Source organism: Canis lupus, chromosome 22, assembly GCF_003254725.2.
Source record: "Canis lupus dingo isolate Sandy chromosome 22, ASM325472v2, whole genome shotgun sequence".
NCBI lineage: Eukaryota > Metazoa > Chordata > Mammalia > Carnivora > Canidae > Canis > Canis lupus.
The window spans coordinates 42,943,002-42,959,679 of record NC_064264.1 but is presented as its reverse complement, the minus strand read 5'-3'; the positions used below and the strand labels follow the sequence as shown (position 1 = coordinate 42,959,679).

The 16,678-nt window shown below is 35.4% G+C and overlaps 1 protein-coding gene across 5 annotated transcripts in view; it reads right to left on the bottom strand.

Annotated features, from left to right (window-relative positions):
• Positions 1–16,678, bottom strand: part of GPC5 (glypican 5) — a 1,341,373-nt gene that overhangs the window by 1,062,340 nt on the left and 262,355 nt on the right. For all 5 annotated transcript variants that reach the window (XR_003133900.3, XM_025441003.3, XM_025441004.3 and 2 more), the window contains exon 3: positions 5,970–6,664. Coding sequence is in view for 4 of the 5 variants with exons in the window: in XM_025441003.3 (XP_025296788.3) it covers positions 5,970–6,664 (695 nt within the window). In the remaining variant the exon portion in view is untranslated. The remainder of the gene's footprint in view (positions 1–5,969; positions 6,665–16,678) is intronic.

Below are 16,678 nucleotides of genomic sequence, written 5' to 3'. Positions count from 1 at the left end.
TTTCTGAGATGTCTTTTACCCTAGAGGCTTGTATCTTTCCTCTTCAATTATTACTAGTTTAATTCTTATGATTCTCCCTTTTCTCTTTGGAGCTCTAGTTTTACTTCTCAGAAGAACAAGTCCATTGGAAGAATATTCTAATCATAAGGTAAACATTAGCCCTCCACATAAATAAAAATTAGGCAAATATTAAAATTACATCTTTAAATAGATTATGAATGTATTTTCAATGAAGTTTTGCCCAATTATTCAAAAAATTTGTCCATTGGTAGTTGATTTATAGCCCTTGGTCACAGTCTTTTATTCTGTGGTGACAAACATAGAAATGTACATAAATGCAAGTTCATTAAAAAAAAAAAACGTTTACTTCAGATATAATGTCTTCTTGGCTTTCTGTTTATTGTGGAACTGTGGGAAGTTGTCACTGAGAGGGTGTGACTGCCAGTTGACATGTGAGCTGGACCCAGGCACCTGGAGGCTCCTAACCCTCTCCCATCTCCTTGAAATGTGCATTCTTCCCACCATTCTTACACTGGAAACCATTTCAAGCATGCATCCTTGAGAGAATAATGTGTTGCCTCAAGCTTATTTATCCTACAATCCCTATCATACAAATTCCTATGACACTGATTTTTAGGAAACTGTATATTACATTATAAAAAAATAGAACAAAAGTAGTGCCTTACCAGAAGTAATCCAGGCTACTATTTTAATTTTCCTTTTCAATTTATATAGAATATCATTGAGATACTTTAAAACACAAGATTAATTTATTATGTTTCATTTTTAGATGCAGATAAATGTGAATGTGTAGAGAGGAAGCGATAAGGTATTAGTTATCTCAACAACATAGTTTAATTAGAGTGCACTAGTGTGTACAATTCACCTTAAACTCAATTTTGATAGGTATTAAAACTGAAGTGAATAGCTATTCTAAAGTAATTTGAATGCAACCATCTGAATCTCTCCTAATAGTGCATAGGTAAGAGATATGAAAAACTGATTATCTATTTAAAAATACAAATTAGGACTTTTACTGTTGGAAATTATGTTTCTAAACCCATTACAGACTTAAAAAAAAAGTTTTGTGTTAGTAATTCCCAAGATAGCAATGTAGGAGGCTCCTGAATTTATCTCTTCGCACAGATGCACCAAATGTACAACTACCCATAGAGAAGTTTCCTCTGAAAGAAAACTAGCTGAAGACACTGAGTGAATGAGAAAGCACTACAATGAAATGGGCAGGAAGGACTGGAATGCACACTTGCCATAAATCCCATCCTCAGCAAAGCTCCATTCAATCCAGAGAAAAACCCCAACTCCCAGTTGTGAAAACAGAGCATACCAAAATTTATGAGATCCAGTGAAAGCAGTGCTAGCTGGGAAGTTTATAGTGATGAACACCTATACCAAGGACAAAAAAAGTCACAAATAAATGGCCTAACTTTAACTAGGGGGAAAAAAAATAAATGAAGCCCAAAGTTACAAGAAGGAAAGAGATAACAAAAATTAAAGCAAAAATAAATGAAATGGAAACTAGAAAAATAATCGAAAATATTGATGAAATTAAGAGCTGTTTTTTTTAAGATAAAAAAGTACCTAGACTAAGGAAAAAAATTGAGAAGACTCAAAATTCTAAGTGAAAGAGGAGACACTACAATTAACACCACTTAAATATAAAGGATCATAAGAGACTGCTAAGAACAACTATATGCCAGGGCACCTGGGTGGCTCAGTGGTTGAATATCTGCCTTTGGCTCAAGTGGTGACCCTGGGGTCCTGGGATCAAGCCTGGCATCGGGCTCCCTATAGGGAGCCTGCTTCTCCCTCTGCCTATGTCTCTGCCTCTCTCTGTGTGTCTCTCATGAATAGATAAATAAAATCTTAAAAAAAAAAACAAAAACAACTCTATGCCAACACATTGTATAACCTAGAATGAATGGATAATTCCTGGAAACATAGAACCTACCAAAAATAAATCATGAAAAAAATAGAAAATCTGAACAGACCAATAAGGAGCAAAGAGATTGAATCAGTAAACAAAACAAAACAAAACCCTCTCAATGAAGAAAAACCCAGGACTAAATTTCATTGGTGAATTCTACCAAATACTTAAATAAAAATGTGATTTTTGTCAATTGTATGCCAATAAAGCGAAAAAAAACCCCACTTTGTTTCTAAAATTGTATGGAATAAATGTTCAGCTCGGTTTCTTAGTAGTACTTGTTCCATTCAGGGGATGTTGAAACACTGAAATTAACAGAGATCCTAGGTTCTTTGAATAAGTTAAAATATTAAATTATATTCATAAATAATATGCTAAATACCATCTTAGCAAAAAAATCGTTATTTACAAAATAAATAAATGATTTCCTAACAAGAAATCATTAAATCATCTCCTATATGTATTAATTATTAATTAATAACCATTAATATTAAAAATATTATAAAGTTGTATAATGTTTTCTGAAAATTCCAGGGTTTATTCTCAAAAAAAATCTTTACAATTATTTGCTTACATTAAATGATGATTAAGGAAATTTTTTTGTCAACTCTACACCACATTTGGAAAGGTGTGTTTGCTTTAGCAGCATTTAAAATAGAGAAATCAACAAAGTATTCAGAAATAAATAATACAAGGTGCAAATAATTAGGAGGTTTCAAACATCCACCATATACAAGACATTAATCAAAGTGTGAAAGCTCATTTTTTTCTTACAAAAACTCCATGATGGAGGTATTATTGCCCCATTTCACCAAAGAGGAAACTAAAGAAAGAGATTAGTAATCAAATGTGCAAACTCATAGCTAGTAAGTGGTAGAACAGATGTGAAATCCAGTCGGACAGGAGAGCTGGTGCTTTTAATATCTACACTTTGCTGACTCTCTGTTAATGTTTTATTAAATTAAATATTGTCTTAATTCCCAGAATAATTATAAAATGAAAATACTCCATTGTAAATTAGATTCTATTTCTCTAATGGCTTATTAAATAGAAGATACTTACAATTTTCTCGGGAAACCGAAACATTTTTCTTTCCAGTTGAAACTCATCCAACAGAAATATGATACAGCAGATACCTCTATGGATTTCTTAAAGTGAAAATATGTATTTACTAAGGACTAGACTTGGAAGTCCTAGATCTCAGAGATTGCTTTGGGAATGTGAAAAAGTCATTATTTGCTGGCTCCCCAGTAATTTATTTTGAATTTGTGAAATTCATTGATGTGTGAACTGGTTATCGAAGCTTGATAAACAGCTTATAAATCACTTTGAAGTTGGCAGAAATAAATATTAATGAGTCAGTGTTCAAGGAATTTTAAGTCAGTATCTCCTTATTTTGTTGCCATCAGCTTAAAAGAGAATCTCAGTTGTTTTATTTAGAAAAGAATCTACAGCTTATTAGTAATGACTGATGTTTCTCAAGATATTCAAAAGACTATTGATTATATCAAATCAAACAATTTGCCTCAAAGAAAATAACATCCTTTATAAAATCATTACAGAGTTGCATATGACAAAAGTTTTGTTTAAAACTTATTTACAGTGGCATTTGGGTGGCTCAGTCAGTTAAGAATCCAACTCTTGGTTTGGGCTCAGGTCATGATCTTGGATTGTGAGATTGAACCCTACATCAGGCTCCACACTCAGCAGGGAGTCTGCTTGAGATTCTCTTTCCTTCTGCCCCTCTCTCTGCTCACCTGCTCTCTCTGTCTAAAATAAATAAATAAATAAATCTTATTTATAAGACATGAGTATGATGATGATTCTAATCCTTTGAGATACTAAGTAACCTGCTTCCCTGAAGCAGGTTCCCCTATTCCTGGCCTTAAGATTGGTAAAGTAAAAAAGCAAGCTTTCCAGTACTAGTGTCTATGAATGTCAGAGCCTTATGGACATTCTCCCACATGAACCATTTCTACCTTATCTACGTAAGACAAAACAGAATCGAAGGTTTTTTTTTTTAATATTTTTATTTATTTATTTAGGATAGTCACAGAGAGAGAGAGAGAGAGAGGCAGAGACACAGGCAGAGGGAGAAGCAGGCTCCATGCACCGGGAGCCCGACGTGGGATTCGATCCCGGGTCTCCAGGATCGCACCCTGGGCCAAAGGCAGGCGCCAAACCGCTGCGCCACCCAGGGATCCCAGAATCGAAGGGTTTTTATAGCTGCCCTGGCCACATGACAAATGACTAGCAAACTCAGGATTTGAAAACATGTTTATCTAAGTATGAATCTGTGTTAGTTTAGTGTTTGTAATAGGAATAATAGATAATTTTCTACTTGATAGATTTTAAAGATACAAAAAGGCCCTCCAGTTCTCCAAAATACATAATAAAATGAATCTTAAAAACCTATTTACTTATATATATTAGAAAACTCTAATATATAGAATATAGAATATGGAATATATAACCTGTGGAGGTTACAAGCCATACCCCAAATTAATAATCAAATCTGGACTTGGTTTCAGAGCTCCTGTGCCTGTTTTGCCTTCTGAAATAGACACTCAATATAATAATACTAATAGTTGTTTCCTGGATCTTAGTGTTCATTTCTCCTAAGACATTTTGAAACCTTAAATGTCTTTTATACCCCATTTTGAGCTGGCTCATTATATTCCTCTCCAAAGTTCTGGTGCTTATCCGATCTCCAGAAAGGAACAAAATTGCAAAAAGATCCAGACAATTGCATATGGTTGGGAATCTTGTTCACTGTATAAGGACATCCAGCTGAATAAATTGGGAAGCAGGAGTTGAAATACAGCTCACTCTCTACCCACCAAGCCATACAATGGTGAGGCATCCACCTAAAGAGGGCACCATGTCTAATCTGCATAAGGGTAACTTATAGGCTCACACAGGCCCTGCAAAGACTCTGGAAGTTTGGAAGAAAAAGGAGGAGATGATTGGACATAAATATTTATGGTAGATATTGGTATCTGGTAGATATTGGATCTACCAGAAATTAATTAAGACTATAAGGCTAATGATTAGGATGTTTATTAATTCAGTAAATTCACACCGAGAGTGCGTGGGGAGATGTTTTCTCTCAGCACCAATGAATATAATTTTGTTTCAGGAGAAATAATTTAGGGTAAACATCAGCAACATCTACTACTTCACTGTATGGAATATGAGAATGTTACTCAGGAGCCTGTGAATAAGTAAGAAAATGACTCTACAGAAGATGGGAGAAATAGAGAACTCTTGTGCCCTTTTACTTAATGATTTTGTCTCAAAAAATTCCTAAAGTCTTTTTGGAATAAAACACCACGATGTTGCATATACCACATTTTGAAAAATCATTACACCATTACTATGACAGATTCTGAGAGTCTCTGAAGAAACACCTTTGAACATTAAGCTATCAAGTCTTCATTTAATGAATTTATAATTGGCATTTTCCATTCCAATGCTGAACACCTTTGAAATGCTATCAATAACTACTCATTTTTTGAGTAACAGGCATCATACTAGATAGTTTGCATACATATTGTGTATCTTCCTAAAAAAAAGGATACTCCAAAAGTTACACATTACTAAAAAAGAATACTCCAAAAGTTAGATGTTACTATTCTCTTTTTATCAATAAGGAAAAAGACTCAAAGAATCCAAGGCATCTGAGAATTACTGGCAGAGAGCAGATTCAAATCCATGCTGGTCCCAATTTTAAACCTGAGTCCTCTCTACCCCACTGAACTAACCCTATGAGAAGGTTTCTACAGGGAGGAGAAAGTAGAAAGTTAGCTAACCAAACTGTCATTGTAAGATGTGGAAAATATATCTTGACTCAAACATGGCAACTCATGCATTCTCCCACTATATCCTGATGTGTTGTTAACTTGTTAAGCTGCCATTATTTTAAAGTACATAATGAGGTGCTTATAATCAATGGAACTTTATGTATGTGGCTAATCCCTGAGTTCAAGCAATCAGTCGGGGGAAATGTGGAGCGGCTGCTTACCTGTTCTGATAACTTCTGTCCATCCAGGTGAGCCTGCATTACAGCATCATTCACAAGCACATGGAAGTTCAGGAGCACATGTTCAATGTCATACGTTCCGTGCATAGCATCTGATAGCTCCTCCAGTGACCGGATGTATGCGTGCCAGTGTGGATTCAGCTCTGCCGTGTGTGCCAAGCAGCCTCTCACGACATTGAGGCAGTAGCCCATGCAAGGCTTACTGAGAATCAGGCCCTGGCAGTGAGGGCAGTACTGCATCCTCAGGAGGGCTTTGCTGCACTCTTTGGAGAAGTGCAGATGGTCTGTGGTATTAATGACTTCAATGCCCAGATTCAGCGCCTGCAGAAACGTGCGGCTCGGCAGCAGCGATCTCCCCATCTGCCCCATTACTCTTTTGGGAATATTACCAAATGGTCTAACATCCCGGCGGGCCATCCGGATGCATTCCGAGTATTCCAGGGAACTGTCAGTCACACCAGGGTTAATGAGGTGATTGTAGACTAGAGGGAAAAGGCTGTCAAAGAATCTGTTTACAAATTCGTCAGGATTAATGTCTGCGCCAAATAAATAGAGCCCCACATCAGTGAACAACTCCTGAACTGAAGCTGTAGCCTCTAGGGCCATGTTCCTGTAGGTGTTGCAGAAGAGTATACTGGTGTAATTCTCTGCCTGTCTGATGAGAGTTTCAAGCGTTTCTGTAACAAAAGCAGAGGTCAAACATGAAAAGGCTTAGTATTCATGTTAAAAATGTGCATCTCCCTGCACCAGACAGTAAATGAGCTTAATGCATCCTATCCAACCTATGGATCCATGTGGGAAATGCTCAGCCTAGTCAACTCACTTTAGCTTCCCAAGGATAATGGCTGGTCAACAATGGGCATTACACACACACACACACACACACACACACACACACACGTTATGTAAGATGTATTTCTTAGAGTCAAACATCTTTAGAAGGTATAGAAATAAAAAAGAAATTAGGATATGGTAGCTCCCTACTTATTTAATTCCACAATCCACCATGACCCAACAGTGACAGAAAAGTGTCATTGAGAAGATAATTGCCAACCATGGGTTCATTGTTGATAAAAGACTGACATTAGATGCTTGAGTCATCTAATTGTACTTTGGTACTTTTTCCATTCTTTATTTCCAAATGAACATTAGTAGATTATATGCTAGTCACTGCAAAAAGAAGCTAAATACTTAAAGGGAAGCCTGACAAGCATCAGACCCCCTACCATGTTCAAATTAAAAATACAGTGAAATATTTCAGGGTTAAATAATCTCTTAACTGGAAAACTTTGCTTAGTAGAAAAGTCATGAGTTGTATTAGTTGATGAAAATAATTGTGTGACCATCTTCTGAACTATGTTCTGTTGTTCTTATCATCTTATCACCCAAAAGCTTTACTGTGGGACATTTTATCTTCTCATTTAGGTAATGGATACTGATGTTTCCAAATAAATTTCTCCATATAAAAAACAAAGAATAATTTATCCACCAATTAAGAAAGGTTGTAGTAATCAGCAAGCAAAAGTTATATTTCAAAATGATAGCTGTATGCAGGAGTTGAACGCCTTGGATATTCTAGGAATTACATTTTATAATTAGCCTAATTATAATAAATAATGATGCTGGACTGTTATCAATATATAATTAACTGTAAAATACATCAATAAAATTATCTCCCAAAACCCCGATCTCATAGTTATTTTTAATTAGGTTGTAAGAGACCACATAATAATTCAGTAATCAGACCACTGAATATATTATAAAAGGAGATGGAACAACAGTAGAATAAAATGAAATAATGAAAGGCAGAAGTTCAGGGAGAGCTACTAACAAAGTGGAACCATGTCATGAATATGCCATAGTGTCCTAAAAACAAATAAATAGGAACAACAACAAACAAAACCAAACAAAACACCTTTATGAAAAGCATGGACAGATAAAATACAGTATCATGTATTCTGATTCTGTTCTGAGACCATAATGTTGGGTTTCAACCTTTAGTGTGATATATCAAGGTGCCTGCTCTAGACTAAATGTTTGTTTTCCCCCTAAAATTATGTTCAAATCTAAACTCCGACATGATGGGACTTGGAAGTGAGGCCTTCAAGAGGTCATTAGTTCCTGAGGGTGAAGCCCTCATGAATGGGATTAGTGCCTCTAAAAAAGAGACTCTGGAGAGCTCCTTTGTTTGCCCTTTCTGCTATGTGAGGACACAGTGAGATGACCATCTGTGGACCAGGAAGTAGGCTCTCACCAGCACTATGATCTTGCACTTTCTAGCCTCCAGAACTATGAGAAATAAATTTTTGTTCTTTATATAAGAAATAAAATTTGTGTGTGTGTGTGTATATACATATACATATATATGTGTGTGTGTGTATATATATATATAGTATTATTCCATTATAGCAGCATGAGGTAAAGAATTGCTTCTACCCTATCATCAAAGACAACAGCTTTTAAAGATGGTTGCCACTCTATTGCAACATAGAATACTACACACTCTAGCTTATTAAGGAGGCAGGGCTCTTGTTATCTCTGCATCTCCAATGCTCACTAGAATATAAGCTATTCACTGTACACACAATAAGAATGTGAGTGAGTGAAGGGTTCAGGTGAGATTAGCTGCTCTGCCAAGTGAGATCATCTGGTCGCCCAGGCTGGGTGAGGAAAATTCAGACTTCCAGGTCTCTGCACTGGGGTTTGCAACTCAGTAGGTCTGTTTTAGTTCATGAATCTACATTTAACCAGCAACCTCCATGATTCTTTAAACCCAGCCAATTTTTGAAAATCGCACTTGCAGTAATCTATAGAATGTTCTCTCTGTTTTTATAGAGCAGTTCAACAAGCATTACACCATACAGACTGATCCTACAGCTGCAATCTCAGCCACTACACTCTGCTTTTAGAAACCCGCAGGAGTGAGTGTGAAAAGGGAATTAGACCTGTAGTTGGAACTAAAATAAAACTGCTAAGCTGATATTTTTCTCATTAATATAGCCTCATGTCCCTCAGTAAATTGCATGTGGCCAAGAATTATGATGTAAATTGCAAATGAGATTATTTGCCAGTAATTGTTAAAGAATAATGCTTGCAGGGGATCCCTGGGTGGCTCAGCGGTTTGGCGCCTGCCTTTGGCCCAGGGCGCGATCCTGGAGTCCCGGGATAGAGTACTGTGTCGGGCTCCTTGCGTGGAGCCTGCTTCTCCCTCTGCCTGTGTCTCTGCCTCTCTCTCTCTCTCTCTCTCTATGTCTGTCATGAATAAATAAATAAAATCTTAAAGAAAGAATAATGCTTGCAATTTTTTTAAAGATAAAATAAGGATAGATTTAAAGATACCAATACCACAGGCACACTTACACACATTCCACCAGTTTTTCTAAGGTGTGTGCCATAGATGTATTTGTGTGACTGATATCTACCATACTATTCTCAGGACAATAAAGGTTGAATGCTACCCCAGGAAATACAAATGTTCCATCTGATTTCTGCCAACTCTAAGTGATGTTCAAACATGCAAATTTTTTAAAGTGAAAAATTGTGTTTTTTTATAAATTCTAGTCCCAGTAATTTGTAACTTAAAATGATTCAGGAATATATGGAATTTATCTTTTCAGCTTCTATAACAAATAAGTTTTGCAAATTAGTTTATTCTGTGAAAGCAATAATGAAAAGAAGGTATTTAATACTTATAATTTTTATTTATTTATATTTTTTTTATAATTTTTATTTTTATTTCAGACTAGCTTTCCTCTGATATTTTAAACAAAATAACTACAAAATATATAAAATGTTAGGAATCCAGTACAGTAACATTTTTAAACTTGTCTCTAATGTAAAAATTAAAATTTTAGTTTTCTAAATGTATTGTTTTTGCTGAACTTTAAATTAAGAGATTACATCTGTTCAAATATCAACATTCTATTTCCTAAATATCTAAACACAAAATGGCTTATTAAAATGGACTTATTCTGCAGTAGTTTTTCTATGCTAATAACTTATTGCAATATAAAGATTTTTCTTTCAATCTGTGTTAAATATAATATTGACACATCTAGTTAATTAAATTACCTAAACATGTGTTGGTATTTTTGAATGCGTATGTTTGTGATCCTAAATATTTCTTAAATCCTGTAAATAATGAAAACTGTAAGTAATTGTTCTCTATACTATTGAATCTTTAATGATTAAAGATAAATATACTTTTGTGAATTTTCGATACTAAAATAAAATGTTAATATAAACACATATCAGAAATGGAACAATCTAGAAGCCAATCCACTGTATGATTATGTTAATTTTTTTTAAAGAAAAGTAAGTAAAATCAGAAGTTGAATTTCCTAAAATTAGTTGTTTGTACTAACTCTGAATTTGCAAATTCATCACTTTTTTCTCCTACTATGTTTTCCAGAGTTGAGTGTATTCATTTTATGGAATTAATATTGTGATTTTGATAAAAATTTAAACCTATCAAAAGAATTGTCAAATAAACAAAACATTTTGCTGTTGTACAAAAAAATAATCCACATATAAAATCAGTATTTATAAATCCAAGGTAGTTTAGGTGCTAAATAATTTATCTTATCTACTTCATTATTAAAGAGAAACCATATAGTTCCTTTCATACAAAGTCTTAGTAAGAAATAAAAGTCCTTCACCTAAGCCATACAAATAATAGTGTTCTGTTGATGTGCCAAAAATCATAACATATATTGAAAATAAACATTTGCAAGCTTGCTTAAGGAATTTAAGAAACAGACTAGGAAAAAAATAATTTTTTTTTGTTTTCCTTTGAGAATAACCTCTTCTTTCCAGTGCTATCAGATCAAGACATCTTCCAACTTTCCTTTTAATGTCTAAGAGTGGTAGGTTGAATAAGACACTGCAGTCTAATTACTGATTGAATAAAAGCATAATTTCTCCCAGCTTTATGAGAGAATTAAGTTACACACCATCTCATTAAGTAGAAAGTGAAGTTGGAATACATAAAGTTGATCTGTACCCACTTCAAATTCCATCATTAACATTCTGTGAAAATTTAATAACAAAACACCTATGACTAGAAACTTAAATCAACTTTTTTCAGCCTACATTCCCTTTAAAGACATTTTATAGTACATACAAATGATTACTGACACTTAAACCAAAGATTTAAACTTAAATACAATTGGTGGAGATAAAACACGGTGATGTTGATTTAAAATCAAATTTGACAAACTGCAAAATCAGTGAAGACTTTTATGCAGGTAGCTTTTTACAATGGGAAAAACAATATTTATAGGGCTTTTATTTCTTTAAAGATAAAGAGGATTTCAAAATATAATGATCATGAAATAACTGTTATAATAACCTCCCCTGCATGACATGAACAGACATTTTACAACCCTTTTCATATTTTTATTATTTTTGATATATGAACATTTTAAGATACAAAGTTTAAAGTGCCTTAAAATTTAAGACCCCAGATATTCTCAAAAATAGCAATAAATAGATGAAGAAAGATTAAATCCTATCAATCATATCAACTGTGGATAATCAGATGATATTACAATGTATACCTGAGTTGAAGAAAACTTTTCATGGAAAATTTACACATTTGTGCATTTTAATTCTCAAGTCACAAATTTTGTTACTACCACAGATAATTTCATACTACCCTGCTAGTTCAGAGCTACTTTATGTCAGAATCTACTTTTTCCACTGTATTGATTTATTGATCCATGAGTAGATAGGTAGAGATCACTTTAAGAGCAATTTCTCAATCAGTTTTAATCACATACATATTACAATAAACTGTATTCCTTCTGCCTCTCTTATTAAACAAAAATGCCTTACAATAATTTTAATAAGTCACATTTAATAATCCCTTTAATTAGCAGAAGACACAGCCACTCTGAAGATATACATATTTAAGTAAAAGAAGCAGTTATCAATTTCTCCAGTCTGGAAGTGTTTATCCTGAATTCATCCTTTTGATATTTGCATATTTCCTCAACATTTGCATAGAGTAAAATGCGTAATAAAAGTTTCCTAGAATATTAATTTAATGACATTTTTAAATGTTATCCAGTATGATTTATAATATTATTCTTCAGAAATTAGTCATCTACACAAATAAATAGTAAGTGGATATTAATCTGTATCACCAAAAATTAACATATTGGTCATTAATCTGGTTTCCTTGGACAAGCCCACATGGAAAAATGCTTTCTCATCTTTACTCTTTCCTCATTTCCCTCCCCACTAATTCAGTTATCATGGTGCTTCTCATTTATTACTAATATCATTGTATAAACATTTATGTTCTGAATATCAGTTTATGATTTTAACAAGGATTTAAACTCAATTATGCACACATAAAATACATGCCAAACAATTCACTGTAGATTGTTTCATAAGTTATTGTGGGATGAAGATTTTAAATCAAATCTAAAAATATTTAAAATAAACCCCAAAACAGGGGCACCTGGGTGGTTCAGTCAGTTAAGCATCTGACTCTTGATTTCAGCTCAGGTCATGACCTCAGAGTCATGAGATTGAGCCCCATGTTGGACTCTATGCTCAGCACAGAGTCTGCTTAGGATTCTCTTTTTCCTTCTCCCTGTGTCCTGCTTGTGCTCTCGGTGTCTCTCTCTCTCTCTCTCTCTTCTCTCTCTCTCCCTCTCTCTAATAAATTAAATATTTAAAAATAAATAAATAAGCTCAGAAATATAATCTAGAAATACAAAACTGCCATATAAAAGTTTTCATTCATTGATTTTTATCATCTTTTTTTTAAGATTTTATTTTATTTATTCATGAGAGACACACAGAGAGAGAGAGAGAGAGAGAGAGGCAGAGACACAAGCAGAGGGAGAAGCAGGCTCCATGTAGGGAGCCTGATGTGGGACTCGATCCTGGGACTCCAGGATCACGCCCTGGGCCGAAGGCAGGCGCTAAACTGCTGAGCCACCCAGGGACCCTCTTATTTACATCATCTTCTATTTTTATATATACTTTTTAAAAATCAGTATCCTTTACTGTTTTTTTTGTTTGTTTGTTATTTTGTTTTGTTTTGTTTTTTTGCTTAATTTCATACTCTAACACATTGGTCTCCTTTACGTAAACAAAAATCTTTATGTCATTTTACTTCATAATCTCATTTTCTCTTTTTGATAGAAAGAAAATAAGAATATTCTATATTTTCAGCTTAGAGTGACATAATGGCCATTCCTTCTTCAATGCATTCAAATCCAACTGTTGTTTTTTGTCACTCATTAATGCATTCATTCATTAAATCATTATTTTTGAGCACCTGCTGTAGAATCTCAATGCTAAAGCTGAACAAGTCATACAAGTTTCTACCCTCATGAGGCTTAGAATCTAAAGGATAGGAAAGTATAATAGCAGACACATAAATATGATTCATTATTGTATTAAGTAAGTACTATAGAAGAAAAGATTAAAGGGTAGAAAGTGATAAGAGAACTGTTTTGGAGGGCTATAGGTCAAGTTGTCCACAACCAACTCATTATCATACAATCAAAAGTAAACTCCCTGACTAATCTATTCCCAAAAGCAAACTTCCTGAATTTACCAACTGTACCCAAACTATTCAAACTATATATAATGTTTGGTTTTTTGACACATTAAAAATTATTTTGGTAAACTGGTTATGGCAGGTTGATTTTCTATGTATGGACCACTTGAGATCATGTGAGCAGGAAAGCCTCCACCAAGGCTGAGTAGGGACCTCCATGATGAAAAAGTCCAGCCATGATCAGATGGGGTGTGGTTAGCCAGTTCATAGGAAGTGGAATGTGAGGTTCTGAGGTGTGAAGAAGCTTGCTGACTAAAAAGTCTGAGGAAAGTCAATGTTTTGAAGAACAGTGAGAGGAAGGGAGAAAGACCAAAGAAATCAGAACAGCCTCACAAATCATGGGTAGGAGTTCGTATTTTATACGTTGAATGAGAAGCTACTGGGGAATTTTATACATGGAGAAACATGATCTGGTTTGTATAGCAAAAGATCATGATGCTGCTGTGTAGAAAATGGACTGTTGGAACAAGAGAGAAAACAAGGAGCTGAGTTCATAAGCTATGGTAACAGTATGGGTGCCAGATGCTATGGGCTAGACTGTGGTGGTAATGGAGTAAGTTGTAAAAAGTAATCACATTGGGGCACATGTATTAAATGGTATCCAAAGGACTTGCTGTGGTAGGAGGGAGATGCAGGGGAAATGGGTAAACGATGGCTACAGTTGAAGTCTATGCCTCAACAGTTGGATATGCAGTAGTGCCAATTCACTGAGATAGCCAAGTCTAGGGAGGCACCATGTTTGTGTGTGGTGTGAGTTGGAAACTCAAAGTTCTATTTTGGACATGCTAAGATTGAAATACCAATTAGAAATTCAAATAAAGTTTATAAGTACAGAGTTAGAAAAAATAATATTTGTCTCAGGAAGAAAGTGGAGCCCAGTGATGCAGACCTGAGATTGATGGGCAAGGAGAGTAAAATCATGTAACTGGATGAAATAACCTTGGAAGGAAGATAGGGAAGAGTGCAGAAATGAAGGAAAAGAAGCGCAGCCAGCAAGAAGAAAGAGAATAAAAGCCAGCGAAGTAAAAAAGAAATCAGGAGAGTGGTCTGTGCCAGAAACCAAGGGAAGATGTTTCAAGTAGAAGGAAGTAATCCATCACATCAAATGCTATTAAGAGGTCAACTGAGATGATCGGTAACAACTGACCATGGGAAGCTCTTACTGACCTTGACAAGAACTACCTCAGCAGAATGTGAGCACAAAAGATAACAGGAATTGAGGTAATATATAGACAACTGTCTAAAAAATCCTTGCTCCTTGTTTTATGAGGAAAGAGAATTTATTGGATGTTCATATGCTGATAGGAGCAATTTGACTAACAAATAAATATTGACTGAGCAGGAACTGTTGGAGAAAATCCCTTGAATAAGCAAAAGAATGTTATCTAAGGTACATGTAGATATAAAAATAGTGGCTAGACAAGTGAATGGTAAAATTGCCAAGGATGAAGCAAGAGAAGTAAAGAGAAAGAGAGTGATCCAGGTAACAAAATCTTGAGTTGATAAAGGAAGATGGCCAGAAGTCTGATGAAGGACAGTCTGAAGTACCAATGTGTGGTGAGTCTTCCAGCAGGCATGTTTAAGGGGATTTTCTTAAGGAAACAGAAACAACAATGTGGATCAAGGAACACATTTCCCTGTTACGTCATTTGCAAATATCTTCTCCCATTCTGTAGGTTGTCTTTTAGTTTTGTTGACTGTATCCTTTGCTGTGCAAAAGCTTCTTATCTTGATGAAGTCCCAATAGTTCATTTTTGCTTTTGTTTCTTTTGCCTTCGTGGATGTATCTTGCAAGAAGTTACCATGGCCGAGTTCAAAAAGGGCGTTGCTTGTGTTCTCCTCTAGGATTTTGATGGAATCTTGTCTCACATTTAGATCTTTCATCCATTTTGAGTTTATCTTTGTGTATGGTGAAAGAGAGTGGTCTAGTTTCATTCTTCTGCATGTGGATGTCCAATTTTCCCAGCACCATTTATTGAAGAGACTGTCTTTCTTCCAGTGGATAGTCCTTCCTCCTTTATCGAGTATTAGTTGACCATAAAGTTGAGGGTCCACTTCTGGATTCTCTATTCTGTTCCATTGATCTATGTGTCTGGCCAACACGCACATGAGAAAATGCTCTGCATCACTTGCCATCAGGGAAATACAAATCAAAACCACAATGAGATACCACCTCACACCTCACAGTGAGAATGGGGAAAATTAACAAGGCAGGAAACCACAAATGTTGGAGAGGATGCGGAGAAAAGGGAACCCTCTTACACTGCTGGTGGGAATGTGAAATGGTGCAGCCAATCTGGAAATGGTGCAGCCAATGTGGAAAACTGTGTGGAGGTTTCTCAAAGAGTTAAAATTAGACCTGCCCTACGATCCAGCAATTGCACTGCTGGGGATTTACCCCAAAGATGCAGATGCAATGAAATGCCGGGAAACCTGCACCCCGATGTTTATAGCAGCAATGTCCACAATAGCCAAACTGTGGAAGGAGCCTCAGTGTCCATCGAAAGATGAATGGATAAAGAAGATGTGGTTTATGTATACAATGGAATATTACTCAGCCATTAGAAATGACAAATACCCACCATTTGCTTCAACGTGGATGGAACTGGAAGGTATTATGCTGAGTGAAATGAGTCAATCGGAGAAGGACAAACATTATATGTTCTCATTCGTTTGGGGAATATAAATAATAGTGAAAGGGAATAGAAGGGAAAAGAGAAGAAATGGGTAGGAAATATCAGAAAGGGAAACAGAACATAAAGACTCCTAACTCTGGGAAACAAACTAGGGGTGGTGGAAGGGGAGGAGGGCGGGGGGGTGGGGGTGACTGGGTGGCAGGCACTGAGGGGGGCACTTGACGGGATGAGCACTGGGTGTTATTCTGTATGTTGGCAAATCGAGCACCAATAAAAAATAAATTTTTTATTTTTAAAAAAAAGGAACACATTTCCCCCAACCACAGATGCATGCAGTAGTTGCCTATTATGGTTGTAGTGAATTACCACAAAATTGGAAGCTTAAAACAATAGAAATTTATTCTCTCATCATTCTAGATGTCAAAAGGAAAAGTCAGAACCACCGGGCTGAAGTCACCATAGGCTAGCCTGGGCTC